Source organism: Rutilus rutilus, assembly GCF_951802725.1.
Source record: "Rutilus rutilus genome assembly, chromosome: 12".
NCBI lineage: Eukaryota > Metazoa > Chordata > Actinopteri > Cypriniformes > Leuciscidae > Rutilus > Rutilus rutilus.
The window spans coordinates 3,301,800-3,318,245 of NC_140217.1; the positions used below are offsets into that span (position 1 = coordinate 3,301,800).

Consider the following 16,446-nt stretch of genomic DNA (forward strand, 5'->3'; position numbering starts at 1 on the left):
TGACCGCTTTAGAATGGGAGTCCATGGCCATGCACGAACATGTCCTTAAAACAACCCTTAACGTTCGTTTTCAAAACTGTGAAACTCACCGAGTGGTTAGTGGTGTTCGTTGATGATTAAAAACAAATATATATCGGCGCAATGTATGATTTCAATCTGTTTATTTTTCTATAGTGGAACTATTTTTTCAGATACCTCACAACCGCGTATAAACTTCCGCTCGATGTTTGAGTCTGAAGCGTCTTTTCCGTTCCCGGTAGCGCAGTAATATCAACGAGCAATGAGTCCTCCAACAGAAATCAACGGGGTTTTACAAAATGCCAAATAAAACACGACAGAAACTGTATTTCGCTACTCTACTTGTTTTGGAACATCAACGAACACCACTAACCACTCGGTGAGTTGCACAGTTTTGAAAACGAACGTTAAGGGTTGTTTTAAGGACATGTTTGTGCATGGCCATAGACTCCCATTCTAAAGCGGTCATGGGCAATTCTAAAATAGTCAAAAAGTCGAGACAGGAACCATTGTCAAAATTTCTGTCCACCACTCTTGTTCATCCAAAACAAACTACAAAATAGACTCACAGTGTTAAATACCGGAATTATCATTTAAGGAGGAAAAAGGATATAATTTTCATTTTAAAAGCTTTAACGTTACTGGGTAAGTTTGTCGGTATATTGTACTAGCATATACAATACCAGTTGTATAAACCAAAAAGTTTACTTAAGATGCCAATATTACACACAGAGATGGAAATGTAAACTAAAGGCAGTATAACAAACATTGCACGGATGTATTATGACAATTTAAAAAAACAGTTTTTGCTCGTTTGTTTTTGCATCACATTATGATAAATGGATGAAAAAATTAAAATCTGAATACAAATTCTTCAAAAAATGCTTAAAGGTGCAGTCTGTAAGAATGACAACTAGTGGTCGAAATAGGTACTGCAGTCCAATTCAAAATATCGGAGATCGTCGTTTCTCCCGCCGCCTGTTCCTCAGTCTCGACCCAATATTATGAAGCTGCAGACTCGGAGCCTGCATCTACAGTCCCGCACCCAGAGTCCCGCATTCTCAGACCCCTCGTTTTTCGAGACAGCGCCTCCTGCTGTTCCGAAGATCGTATAACACCCTTATCCAAATGCCATTGAAAACAATAGGATGCAATATTACGGTCTCGTTTTATTTAAAGTTATCCAAATAAATATTTGCGTTCCCTGCTTAATGCATGTGCCAAAAAAAACTCATTGTGTTCTCTGACTAACAAATTACCCAGTAGTTATTTTTTGAGCGTGGGTGTAATTGAAATAAAATTACTGATGGAAGGGATACAAATTTCAAATTTTTCTTTCAGTTCAACCTATAATGGTCTAATTAACATTATACCATGCTAACATTACAAAACCTGTTTTTTGATATTTTGAATGCAAAGCAAAACTCAAATAAGAATAGACAAAACACCGATAATAAACAATTCTGTACTTTATTTAACGATCACCTAAACATCATATTGCTGTAAACAGGACAAAGCAAAAAAAAAAAAGGAAGAAAGAATTGTTAGTGACTTTACTTTTCGTCTTCAATTGCATTAAAAAAACTCCTCATTTATAAGTCGCTTTGGATAAAAGCGTCTGCTAAATGAATAAATGTAAAATGTAATGTAAATGCACAAGGTAAAATAATTACTTTCTGGTAATTCCTTCTTTTTGCAATCGCTCTGTCAAATTCCTCGACTTCACTAAAATAAAAGATGAATGCCATTGTCAAAAATAATGTGTAATAATAAATAAAAAAAATTTTTGCAAATGCAAATTACAAGCATACCTAGGGAGAAAAGGTCCAGACCGGTAATTAAAAAAAGGTCAAAAGGTAAATCTGATTAAATAATTAATGATGACATTCTTTGATATTAACAGACTTAATGTATTTAATTGGTCTACTTTAATATCAACTAATTTTAATAAAATTTTTTACAATGGCTTGTCTACAAAAAGTCCAAGGTTAAAGGCTACATTAGCTATCAAAATATTTTCGGGGAAAAAAGGCGAAAAAACATACATTAACGGCTCAAATTTTGTTACAAACTTGTCTTTACAAATATTAAATGGACTATTCATATGTTGGTGTATCGATGAGCTATAAAGTAGTTTGATTAAAAAAAGAAATCGAATGAGTTTGATTCGCTAAATAAAATTGACGATACTCACGTTTCGGCTTAAGTTCTTCAAATGTTTAACCGATCCAATTTGATAGGAGGCGCTGTCTCGAAAAACGAGGGGTCTGAGAATGCGGGACTCTGGGTGCGGGACTGTAGATGCAGGCTCCGAGTCTGCAGCTTGATACTACTCGTCTCGACGCTCACACGGGTTGCCAGTTTGAGCACATGCAACAGAAACGAGCACAATGGACAATGAAAATTGTCAATCACAGACCAAAACAACAACAAACATTCCAGCCTGGAAACACACATTTAAAAGTAAAATAACTGGCTGTAGAAGTGTTTTTCAGAGAAACGAGTATGTGAACTTAGCATGTTTCTTCAATATATGCAAACATATTATGGTATTTTTATGCTTCAGTAGAGTGAAAAAGTTACATACAGCACCTTTAATTTAAGCAAAATTAACAAAATGCAATCTTTCTTCTGATTATGAGGTGAAATGTTTTGTTCTTAACAGGTTTCATTTGATTTACCCTCATAGATGACTAATAATGAGCCATGAAGTGGTATAATAGAATTTTTTTTTTTGGGGGGTGATATTTTCATTGTTGTATAAGTGCATAATAAATCTGTATTCTATAAAGACTGAAAGGTCTGCATTTACAAAGCCTGACACTGATCTACAGTCACATAAAGGGCTTGAGATCACACACCCACACTGTGAATATGGTGAATATAAGCATACCAGTTCTGCCATGCAGAAGGTGTGGTGCTGTCAGGCCTGGTGACACCCAGATCACTCCTCTACTCTGTCATTATCTGAGTCCTTTGGAAAATGGACACACTCATTCAGTAGGAGGATTATGAAATACTCTATATGACAAAATAACCCCTGCACATATTAAACATTTAAGAGGACTTTACATGAATTAAAGACTGTGAACTGTAAAAATCCAACTTGATATCTTTGAAGTTAGTATGTAGATGTCAGCAAGAATTCATTATAAATGTGTCAGTTTATAATTATGTGGTCTGAATGCAGGGTTATTATAGTTAAACTAAAACCATAAAAAAAAAAAATTGTTTCAATATCTTTGATAGCAATAAGAACTGAAGAGTGTATATTATGCAGAATGTGCTGATAAACAGCAAAAATATATTTTATTATATTTAATAACACATACACAAGCATGATAAGCAAAAGCATCTAATAAGCATAGGTGACAGTGAGAAAATAAAGACTATTATTAGCCCAACACATTTTTTGTTGCTTTAAATAAAAATTATATATATATATATATATATATATATAAAAAAAATATATATATTTATTTTATTTTAGCTATTGCCAAAGCAACATTTCTCATTTTCATTTAGTTTAACTTGATGTTCTAAAATAACGAAAACTGAAATCAAAAGCTATATAGACATTTGTAAAACAAAAAACAAACAAAATTACTAAAACTTTGAATGGCCATCATGGTTTTCATGATTTAATAACAGGAATTGACTTTCTAAAGAATTTACAGAAGTGTCAAGCAATTTATTAATGCAGGCACCGTTGCTAGTTTGAGGCCCGTCCCTATATAAACATACACCTTCAGTTTTGCCGTCTCAAAATGCAGGTTTCTGCAAATGACTCAACAAGGTTATTGATGATCCAGCAGTTTATATTGGCCTTGCTAAACACATTGGCATGTATAACACCAGTCCTATAGTGAACAGCAGCACTGATCCTCTTTACACGTGACTGTCCAACTAAAATCACACCAAAAGTGTCTGATGCTTTTGAAAGGAAACAACTGAGTCTTTATCCCACGGATGCTTCTTTCCAGCCTACGGCTTAAAATTATTAAGTGAACAATGAATCAAGTTTCTATAGACATGACCTACATTATGTTTGAGAATCTGTACTTTTCTCAAGAACTGCTGAAACCAAATGTTTAACTTTTTAATATGATTTAATTAACACATCAAGGGAAAAACATTTTATTTTAACCTTCAAAGTATTTCAGCCCTGAGGACTGAAGGCTTTGCTTTTATTATTGACTTTAATTTGACTATTATCGTCTTATTGACTTAATAAGCCAGTACATTTTTTGTTTTGTTTATTTAAAACAGCCAATTAAAAAAATGTGTACAGTGTAATTTAACATACATTTGTGATTATAAATAAATCAATACATTTGTGATTATAACAAAACTTAGCATATTGCTGACTTTCCATAGGGTACAATTTGGGCTCAATAATTTCCCATAATTTCTGAATATTTTCTACTTACCTTTTTTTCTAGACTAAAACACATATCTTTGGCCTAGTATACACATGACACATTATAGACTTCTTTAATTCAGTGTTAGGCTGCATGGTTTAGGTCAGCCAGAACGGGGAACACTTCCCATAAATCCTGATGTACTTCTTACATCATAAGAAGGATGGCGTCTACGCTAACATTAGCCTCTCTGTTTATCCCGAGGTTTACCGCAGTCCGCCGGATCCAGGCCATATCCAGATCTGATGAAGGACCTGCGCCTGGACACGACGACAGCGCAGACCTGAAGTGTCAACCAGTCCCTCCCCGTGTGAAGGCCTCCTTCCCTTCCCTTTACCTCTTTATAGATAAAACGTTGTCGAGTCACCATGTGGCTACGTGGATGCGATAAATAATTCTGTATTATACATTTTTAAGGCCAGACAAGTAGTTTGTTGAGGGTTGATTTGTAAAGAAGGACTACACACCTGCGCAAATATATATTCCAACACGCCTGTGTTTGCTAGGGGTGTAACGGTTCACAAAATTCACGGTTCGGTTGGACACGATACACTGGTGTCACGGTTCGGTACGTTTTCGATACAGCAAAAAGAAAGAAATGCCAGAGAAATTTCCTTTATTTTTTATTTTTTTTATTTTTTATTTATAAAAACTAACATCATAAAGTATGATCATCTTTTACTTTGAGCAATGATGGAGCTATACTTGACTCTTCTTAGGAGCATACAAAACAAAAACAGCTCCTTGAAAAAAAAAAAAAATGAAATGTAATATTGTAGTAGTTATAAACAAAGGTTTATTTTATTTCAGATTTACATTTGAGGGAAGCAATTTTTATTCATAATGTCGAAATAAAACTGACGTACTTCAAAGCATTGTACAATTCCTGCCAAACTTCCATAGTTACAGTTAGTGTTACTACAGTAAAGCCATGGTGAATGTTGCTGATCTGTGGATCTGTGGAAAATGTACGTGTGATATGGGTTTCAGAAGTAGGTGTGGCAAACTGGCTTGATAGAGCCAACGAAGAGCCCCTGGCACTATGTTTCACGTACAGGTATGAAATTCGGAAATATGAAAAACAGGAAAATATCTACAAAAAAAGTCTCAGAGGGCCAATCTGAAGTGAGATATAGATATTTTGACTTGGCTAAGTGCTAATGTATGCGATTAACGCTACGAAACAGGAAGTTGTTTTACATTTTATGCATTTGGCAGACACTTTTATCCAAAGCGACTGACATTGCATTTCAAGGTATACGTTTTACATTCTTATCAGTTCTTGCTTTCCCTGGGAATCGAACCCATGACCTTGACGTTGTAAGTCCCAACACTCTACTGTTTTTGCTACAGGAAGGCATTTAATTAATTTAATCAATTAATACATTAATTCTCCCTTCAAATCTGCACCAATGTAATGCATGGAAAAAAATTACTCTTGACTAAAATGGCAAAAGAAAATTACTCTTGAATTTCAACTTAGTAAATTGTGCTTATACTGGCCCTTGCATTTCAATTATTAAAAGTTTTGCAATCAGCAGAAGAATAAAATATATAAAGCGCTTAACCAATTTATCAATGCTGTGGTGAGAATCAGGAATAAACTATGGACCCACATGACTAATTATTTACAATTAACAAAATTATGAACATAGTCATTATTTTGTTTCAAGGACTGCGATGTTAAGTTTTATGTATGACACCAAAAAGTGCAGCACCAAAACATGCCCAGGTCATATTTTCCCCAAAAACAAGTGAAAAAACGAACTATTTAAATTGCACATAGAAAATGAAGTTTTGGCAGGTTTCATGATTCTCACTCCTCAACCATGATGCAAAAATAGGATTTATTTGAAAGGATTTTGTGTTGTTAAATGTACTCATCATGGCAGTATTTGCTGTACTATCAGAAACAGTATCACTTTACAATAAGGTCTCATTTGTTTACAATAATTAATGCATGAAACTAACAATGAGAAATATACATTTGACAGCATTTATGGACCTTTCTTAATGATAGTTAATAAAAATGTTCATGTTAGCTCACAGTGCATTAACTAATGTTAAAATATGTAACTTTTAATCTTTAAAAGTAAATGTTAAGTTTAATATTAAGATGAATAAATGCCGTAGACGAATGTTCGCTGTCAGTTCATGCTAACTAATACAGTGAACTAATGTTAACCGATCAAACCTTATTGCAAAGTGTTACCAGAGAAACTATCTAGCATTGAGAATAAAGGGAATAATAGGAAAACCTCAAAAGTAAAATGTGAGGAGTCTCTGAACGTATAACAGTAATGAGAATATGGGGGGAAATTGTCATAATGGTGATGGTCCTAAAAACAGATTTCGTTTTTCTTACACAAAATAATTGCTTTCGGGTGAAATGTGGCCTGAACGTTTTTTTTTTTTTTTTTTTTTTGAGAAATTCATAAACATGTTCTTTTTCTGTCTTTACATGATGGTTTATCACAGTTATCATGAAGTGCAAGTACATCTGAGTGTAAAAGTGGAGCGAATATAATCTTAAGAGTCTAGACGATGTGCAAAGTAGTCATTTAGTTCAACATCTAACCATGTAAGAACAGTCAAGCATCTGCAATTTATATATGTGCCACAAATAATGTATAGTAATTAAACCCTTCAATCAAACGAAACACAAACTCTAAAGTGGTCTGTTATTTTGTCTAGATCCTAACGCAGGACCCTAGGTCTGTCCCTGCAGTACCTCAGTTGGTTTTGGGTTTGTTATAGATGAGAAAGTCTGAGATGTCGTGCCATGTGTTGCTGTCGTGGTAGAGGTAGTTCATGGAGGACTGCAGGGAAGGCTGAAGTGTGTGTGGGTGATACTCAAACAACCAGAGCACGACGCCCCACACCAGCGTGGCGAACAGGGGGAACGGGTCTTTCTTCGGCTGCGGGATGAAGCCCTTTTCCACTGCTAGACGAGACAAGGCGAAGAGAATCCGGGACAGCAGGTACATGTTTATCTGAGCAAAACAACAGAAACCAAATAAGAGATGTTATATCACAGCTTGTGAAGTCACACCCAAAATGTGTGAACGTCTTTGCATTAGACACAAAATATCGAAGTGTCATTGTCTAGTGTAGCCTACTGTATCATATTTGTATATATTTAAGGCCTCCAAATGATTAACATGATCAAAACTTCAATCAAATACACAACCAAGTACAATCCTTCTGTCGTCTGATTGATAGTTTAGACTTTTTTTTAGCAAGTTTAAAGCCTTTTAGAGTAATTGTACAAACGTTCACTTCCAGCTTATGTTTCTCGTGTCTTTTTGCTATGAAAGCTTTACTGATTTCTGTAAAGTAAATGCAAGAATAACTTTGATATTGTTAGTAATACTTACTTGACTGAAGGGACTCAGGTTTACTTGATTATCCAAACAATTTTATTTAGAAAATTCATGTTTAAATGTGAGTCTCAAATATGATCCATCAGGCTTTTGAGGAAGGTGTATTTGTTCATCTCTCAATCAACAATCTCAATCATTGTATTGTATTGCATTATATGTTTTAAAACTGCAGAGCTTTGATCATAAAACCAAGCATTTGAATATATATACTGTGATATTCATAGTACCTGTCAAAAGTTTGGAAACATTACTTTTTTAAAATGTTTTTTAAAGTCTCTTCTGCTCACCAAGACTGCATTTATTAGATCAGATATACAGCAATATTGTGAAATATTATACAAAAATTAAATCTGTTTTCTATGTGAATATGTTGCAAAATGTAATTTATTCCTGTGATCAAATCTGAATTTTCAGCATCATTACTCCAGTCTTCAGAGTCACAACAAGATCCTTTAGAAATAATTCTAATATGATGATTTGCTGCTCAAGAAACATTTATGATTTGACTTTTCAACTGAAATAAGGTCGTTAGGTATCAATGATAGATCAGATAATGAACTGAGCTCCACTAACCTGGCTGTTGATGTTGTTATTTTCTCCAAACACCAGCCAGCCTCCGAGACACGCGGCGAGAAAGGAGTGAGACTGCAGGTGTTTGCCCTGGAAGTGCTGCTGAAGAGCCTGAAGGCCTTTATATGTGAACACAAAGCAGGCTAGATTCCTGGAGTGAGTGAACGTGGCCTGAGCGATCGCCCGAAACTTCTCTCTCAGACTGTTGATGAGCAGAGATATCATACTATTATATTTATTATGTTATATGTTGTAATAAGTCAGGATGTTTGTCAGTTTATTCGTCACTTCACAGCGTCATCAGCAGCGCTCAAAGGATCTGCCCTTATGTTGTTAAAGTTTGGTTATTTAAGAAATTCTGAATAAATAATAATAAAGAAAGATACCCTGTTGAAATACGAGAGATGTGTGGTATATATAAACTGCAAAGGTGAAGTATAAATTAAAATCATTGTGACCGATGTGAAGGGGGAGGAGAATTTACGTGCGTCATGTTTAGTCGATAAAACACTTCCGCAAGGATACACCCGTGTGTCCTCATTCATAACTCCTCGGGAAGCTCCTCACTCCTCAATCCACGTCTCCTCACGGTGCAATTAGAGAATTGAGATGTCCTTCAAGATGGCTGAGCTCGATCGGTTTCCGGGTCATAGGATGGAGGACGGAGGAGCGAGGAGACGAGGAGAGATATTGAGAAGCAACCATGGAGTTGGTAATCTGAAAGGTCAAAGTTCACCTCACCTGCCACTTCTGAAGAGAAACGTCATCACTAGGGCATGAGGAGCACGAATTTTAGCCCCATATCTGGAAAAACAGAGAAAATAATTAATAACATGTTTTAAAATAACTTACTTGTTTACAGTTAGTCTTATGTCTAAACCCAGCAATATGAATACCTATTACTGCCATTTTAAGTATAACATTTTATATAAGGTGAAAAAGAAACGTATCTATATCTTTTTCCATACGCAAGATGAAATATAATCAAAAGTGCTTCATGTCCAAAATGTAAACAAGGTTAGAATCACAAATATGTACATGCATGCATTTATTAACAAACATGAATAAAAATGCCGCTGAAAAGACTCACACAGCTCCATTCCTGAAGCCTTTCAGGACAGCCAGAGCAGATTTATATTTGTGCTGCTGCAGGAGATTGTTGACAGTGTATAATAAAGTTTTGAAGAGATCTGAGGCTGCCATGACTCTTCTTGAACACGGACACCTCGCGCTGTAACACACGGAAACAGTCCTGCTGTTAACGGTTCCGCTTACATTGCCCGGAACAACAGCGATATATCAAATATACTACATTTTCATTTAAAAAAATTCATCCAGGTAGAATTTTACGGTCTTAATAAGTTCCATCTTAATTTAGAAGCGGTTAATGAGGATTATAAAAGTATCGAGTAGGATCTGCAACTGTCATTACTGACGGTCAGCATGAGAGGGCGCTACTGTACGGTTTATGTTTGTCTAGGCATTTTTTACAGTCTATGGTCTAGTCTAGTCAGTCACACCTCTCATTCAGATGTAATTCACTTGTAATTAATAAAAATAATAATCATAATAATTATTATTTTACTTATAACTTTAGGCCTGTATTTTTCTATCTATCTATCTATCTATCTATCTATCTATCTATCTATCTATCTATCTATCTATCTATCTATCTATCTATCTATCTACGTTAGGCGCTACTGTACAATGTTCTCGTTGTACTGCAATGTTTCCCTCTGACATTATGAGAAGCATGTTGTTACCTGGTTGTTACTCACCCAGTTTTGCAGAAACATGGATAACATTAGTAATCCCCAGACAGCAGCTAATGCTTTTTAATCTCAATTTATAACAGAGCAAACAGAGATTGTGTATCATATTTAATGAGAGAAGTGAATGGCTAAATCTGAACACACAACTGAAGCGTGCGAGGGATTACTCTGCTTAAAATACAAGTCAATAATAATGAGCACATTTCCAAAATGTAGCTACAGAATAAGTTTTTGTCACATCTGCCAATGGCAGGCAAATATAATAATGTAAATATTTATAATATCAATTTGTAATTTGCATTTTATTAAGCCAAGTGGTTTTCATTTTGATTAGGGATGTGCACAAATAGGAGAACTCGGACATGATCAGCGCCGATCGATCATGAAATCGATAGATGGCAGTCACTGATGGTTTGGTTTTGACTTATTTTGAATCACTAAATTACATCAATGAGGGTCTACATAGCAATTTAATCTGCATATGTTATCGTAGTTAAGTTTTGTTTACTCAATTTTTACTCACATGTGGCACATGTTGAGGTCCCCCACGTATGTAATAAAGACATATTTAATTTTTTATATGGTTTTGATAATCTCTGCTCATCAACAGTCTGAGAGAGAAGTTTCGGGCGATCGCTCAGGCCACGTTCACTCACTCCAGGAATCTAGCCTGCTTTGTGTTCACATATAAAGGCCTTCAGGCTCTTCAGCAGCACTTCCAGGGCAAACACCTGCAGTCTCACTCCTTTCTCGCCGCGTGTCTCGGAGGCTGGCTGGTGTTTGGAGAAAATAACAACATCAACAGCCAGGTTAGTGGAGCTCAGTTCCTTATCTGATCTATCATTGAGACCTAACGACCGTATTTCAGTTGAAAAGTCAAATCATAAATGTTTCTTGAGCAGCAAATCATCATATTAAAATTATTTCTGAAGGATCTTGTTGTGACTCTGAAGACTGGAGTAATGATGCTGAAAATTCAGATTTGATCACAGGAATAAATTACATTTTACAACATATTCACATAGAAAACATATTTAATTTTTTTAAAATAATATTTCACAATATTGCTGTATTTCTGATCTAATAAATGCAGTCTTGGTGAGCTGAAGAGACTTCTCTTTCAAAAACATAAAAAAAAACTTTTGACAGGTACTGTATGAATATAATGCATATACAATTATATACAAATCACATTTGAACATGAATTTTCTCAATAAAATTGTTTGGATAATCAAGTAAACCTGAGTCCCTTCAGTCAAGTAAGTATTACTAACAATATCAAAGTTATTCTTGCATTTACTTTACAGAAATCAGTAAAGCTTTCATAGCAAAAAGACACGAGAAACATAAGCTGGAAGTGAACGTTTGTACAATTACTCTAAAAGGCTTTAAACTTGCTAAAAAAGTCTAAACTATCAATCAGACGACAGAAGGATTGTACTTGGTTGTGTATTTGATTGAAGTTTTGATCATGTTAATCATTTGGAGGCCTTAAATATATACAAATATGATACAGTAGGCTACACTAGACAATGACACTTCGATATTTTGTGTCTAATGCAAAGACGTTCACACATTTTGGGTGTGACTTCACAAGCTGTGATATAACATCTCTTATTTGGTTTCTGTTGTTTTGCTCAGATAAACATGTACCTGCTGTCCCGGATTCTCTTCGCCTTGTCTCGTCTAGCAGTGGAAAAGGGCTTCATCCCGCAGCCGAAGAAAGACCCGTTCCCCCTGTTCGCCACGCTGGTGTGGGGCGTCGTGCTCTGGTTGTTTGAGTATCACCCACACACACTTCAGCCTTCCCTGCAGTCCTCCATGAACTACCTCTACCACGACAGCAACACATGGCACGACATCTCAGACTTTCTCATCTATAACAAACCCAAAACCAACTGAGGTACTGCAGGGACAGACCTAGGCTCCTGTGTTAGAACCTAGACAAAATAACAGACCACTTTAGAGTTTGTGTTTCGTTTGATTGAAGGGTTTAATTACTATACATTATTTGTGGCACATATAGAAATTGCAGATGCTTGACTGTTCTTGACATGGTTAGATGTTGAACTAAATGACTACTTTGCACATCGTCTAGACTCTTAAGATTATATAAGAAATTTGTTTTTAGGACCATCACCATTATGGCAATTTCCCCCCATATTTCCATTACTGTTATACGTTCACAGACTCCTCACATTTTACTTTTGAGGTTTTCCTATTATTCCCTTTATTCTCAATGCTAGATAGTTTCTCTGGTAACACTTTCCTTTCTGATCACAGCTAGCATATGCATAACAAATTTCTTAGAATCTAATAACACCCATCTGGATAGTATTGGACTACATGATTTTGACTACCACAAAAATTTGTTGAAATGATTCATTAGGAATTTCGCAATCGTAAGGCTGGAAGCTTTCGCTGCTATTTTGAACCAATAATCGGAACAAAAGGCAGTTGAAGGATGACGTGTATAATTCAAATATTTATCTGACTCCAATATAATTAATCTGACTCCATTAAAGTTGTTGTTACTCTTTAACCTCTTATTCTTTAAAGGTAAAGGTCTTTCTTAGAACTGATAGGAAAACGTAGGATTTAACCTGAACATTTAGATAACGAAAGTTATAATCACTTTAGCTTTCAACATATAATCAGTGATAAAAGGAAAGATTCTCAAAGCAGGCAAAGTTATTTATTAAGTCACATGTTTAAATATACAGACAGTAGAATGGAACAACATACTGTATAGAAACTTAGTTGTAACAAATAATGCAGAAGAGGCCGTAAAAGCCTTTCTTGTATTATGAGGTTACGCACTGGTGTGGGAGTGGCGGGGTTAAATCCTTTCTCCAAGATCAACACTTACCTTTCCTTCTTATAACCTGAGCAAAGCGTTGTTAAACTTGACTGGACTACCAACACCGAAACCGACCAGCTGGAAACCAAAAGATGAGGCAAATGGGTGGAGATCCAGAGGGGGAGAAGAACATTAACATCTTCTCCTCAATGCATGTTTTACCAATAGTACCTAGATTGTACATTAGGATACTTTAATATCTCTATTAAGTTCACCACCATTCATTTCAGTTTCATAAGCTGTCAGATGAGACCAAACATGGCATAGTTACATATTAGAACACACTAGTAAATAAACAGTATGTAGTTGAAAGCATATGTCCTGTGAAGCAAATGGTACAGACCTGCAAACGACTCTGTCTCTCTCGACAGAACCATCCTGTGCCTGGAGTGTCCCAACAGTCCTCAGTCAGCGTATTGATGAAACCCTTGCACTAGATAGGCTTTAGCATACTGTGATGATGAAGGCCATTGTGCCACGTTTAATTCACATGTATACCTTTAAAAGGCTTTTTGAAGTACTAGGGCAGTAATGAGTTCTGCCCATATTTGCTCAGCCCTACAAATGTATTAGTTAGCATGAACTAACAGTGAACAATACGTCTACAGCATTTATTAATCTTAATATTAACCTTAGCATTTACTTTTTAAGATTAAAAGTAGCATCTGTTAACATTAGTTAATGCACTGTGAGCTAACATGAGCATTTTTATTAACTAACATTAAGAAAGGTCCATAAAGGCTGTAAAAATATATTTCTCATTGTTAGTTTAATGCATTAATTATTGTAAACATTATTGTAAAGTGATACTGTTTCTGATAGTACAACAAATACTGCCATGATGAGTACATTTAACAACACAAAATCCTTTCAAATAAATCCTATTTTTGCATCATGGTTGAGGAGTGAGAATCATGAAACCTGTCAAGACTTCATTTTCTATGTGCAATTTAAATAGTTCGTTTTTTCACTTGTTTTTGGGGAAAATATGACCTGGGCATGTTTTGGTGCTGCACTTTTTGGTGTCATATTACATAAAACTTAACATCGCAGTCCTTGAAACAAAATAATGACTATGTTCATAATTTTGTTAATTGTAAATAATTAGTCATGTGGGTCCATAGTTTATTCCTGATTCTCACCACAGCATTGATAAGCGCTTTATATATTTTATTCTTCTGCTGATTGCAAAACTTTTAATAATTGAAATGCAAGGGCCAGTATAAGCACAATTTACTAAGTTGAAATTCAAGAGTAAAATTTTCTTTTGCCATTATAGTCAAGAGTAATTTTTTTCCATGCATTACATTGGTGCAGATTTGATGGAATAATTATTGTATTAATTAATTAAATCCAGTACCAGAATATATATGCGTGAGTCATTAATAATGTTTGAAATGTATTTATTACCCAAAGACTATATGTATTAAAACTGTATGAAATTAACCCTACTGTGGGTGAAAATTGCATCTTTATTTTCAACAATCGCTGGGATCAGATCATATACACACTATGCTGAATATTATGTTCCAGAATCAAACACAAGTTCAAATGAAGATCTGTGATCCACATGCCAGGTATATCGCTTAAACATATCTTATTAAATTCATTCTGGGTTTAGGAAATTATATTACTCCGCAAACTTTTTTTTTAAACAGAGTCAGCCCTGAATCCATTTTAGTGCTTTTATCTAAAGCAAACTTTAATAACCTGATATAGTTTTTATTTTATTTTAACATGTTACTCGCCATAAAAATAGACAAGGAAGCTGTAATGGTGTCAAACACCAACCGTCCAATTCCATTTGTATTATCTTATCCACATATTATCCTGCTTCAGGTAACTGGGTTGTGAAATTTAGTTAGTATGATCTGATCTCACCATCATCGAGTCCGTCTGTGATTACATGAAGAAACAGAAGAAACTGAGACAGACTAAATCCAGAAGAACTGCGGGAACGTCTCCAAGACGCTTGAAGAAACCTTCCTGCAAAGCTCCCTGAAAAACTATGCGCAAGTGTACCTGGACAAAAGCCGGTTTAAACGCAAAGGGTCGTTACACCATATATTGATTTGAATTAGTTAATAGAAGTTAAATCATAAATAAATTCAATTTGTGATTTTATTTTTGAAAGCATTCTCACTTTACAGCATTTTAACACAAGTGCCAGAGCTTTTCACAGCACTGTAGCTTTGCAGGAAGGTTTCTTCAAGCATCTCGGAGACGTTCCCGCAGTTCTTCTGGATTTAGTCTGTCTCAGTTTCTTCTGTTTCTTCATGTAATCACAGACGGACTCGATGATGGTGAGATCAGATCATACCGGCTGTTGTCAGACTCCTTGTGCATACACAAATCTCACTGGATTATTACAATTAATGGCAAAAAGAATGTTTGGAAATGTAAACTGATATTTCCTACTGACACACTACAGCAAAAGATATAAATAACTGCCTTAAACCTTTTTTTTGTGTGTGTGTGTGTGTGTGTGGTGGGGGGGGGGGGGTACTGTATATGTAAGACTGGAAAAACTGGAAGAACTGGAAGGGAGAGCTCCTCTCTGAGATAACAAAGGAAATTAACATTTGATCTCACCCTTGTGCACTGTCGAGACGATAGTCTCACCTCCGAATCATCCTAATCTACATTTCTTCCCCTCATCACCCACTCCTTCTCTATCATGCTAAGATCAACAAAAACTCACCCAAGAATCGAAATGGTTAAATGTGAATAATTATCACTATTATACATGTTTAGTATCATTTGAAAATGTCTCAGTGCGACTGGTACAAATGTCTCATTTCCAAAAAATGTATCGATTATCTTTGAATTGATTATGAAATTGGCATGATACATTTACCTGACATAATAAATTGTTACATTTGATTATTCTAACTGACTTTGACATTATTTTCATTAAAGAGTTAAAAGGAATAGTCAAACATTCGCTCACATTTAATGATGCAGATATCATTAAAACCTTTTCATTTATGGAGTCAGATGAAATAACGAGAAAATACATATGAGAAAATGTATCGCATTTTATCAAAAATACTTTGCCACGAGAAAAGACAGTAACACGCTAAGACCTTCGAGCGCGAGTTTACATATATTTCTTATATTTATAAATATAATTTTATTTGTTATTTGTTAACTTTTTATTTATTTAAAGCAACAAAAAATGTTTTGGGCTAATAATAATGTTTATTTTCTCACTGTCACCTATGCTTATTAGATGCTTATGCTTATTGTGCTTGTGCATATGTTATGAAGAGTAGGCTAGCTAGGAACTCACCGTGCCTTAAAATGAGTCCATATGTGGTGCATAGACAAAAAATTCCAATGAGAGCCCGCACACTCCACAAAAGACGAAGGACGTCAAAAAGCGAAATAAAATCAAGTGCTTTTACTGAAATAAAGGCAAA

At 35.2% G+C, this 16,446-nt stretch overlaps 2 protein-coding genes across 3 annotated transcripts; one reads left to right on the top strand and one right to left on the bottom strand.

The window, feature by feature from the left end:
• Positions 1-5,807: 5,807 nt before the first annotated feature.
• On the bottom strand, positions 5,808-9,662 carry LOC311300711 (peroxisomal membrane protein 4-like; the record flags this gene model as incomplete). Of its 2 annotated transcripts, XM_084425164.1 has the most annotated exons (4): positions 9,483-9,662; positions 9,134-9,196; positions 8,396-8,594; positions 5,808-7,432 (listed from the first exon to the last, which is right to left on the bottom strand). In XM_084425164.1, the coding sequence occupies exons 1-4, from the start codon at positions 9,593-9,595 to the stop codon at positions 7,172-7,174; spliced, it is 636 nt and encodes a 211-aa protein (XP_084281290.1). In that variant the 5' UTR covers positions 9,596-9,662. The 2 variants fall into 2 exon arrangements, with proteins under 2 accessions (XP_084281290.1, XP_084281291.1); XM_084425165.1 differs by lacking the exon at positions 9,483-9,662 and having other exon boundaries at positions 7,172-7,432; positions 8,881-9,134.
• On the top strand, positions 9,594-12,272 carry LOC311301268 (peroxisomal membrane protein 4-like; the record flags this gene model as incomplete). The annotated part of the gene is made up of 3 exons (XM_084426234.1): positions 9,594-9,625; positions 10,775-10,973; positions 11,806-12,272. 3 exons carry the CDS (start codon positions 9,594-9,596, stop codon positions 12,064-12,066), a joined length of 492 nt encoding a protein of 163 aa, XP_084282360.1. The 3' UTR covers positions 12,067-12,272.
• Between the last annotated feature and the right edge of the window lie 4,174 nt (positions 12,273-16,446).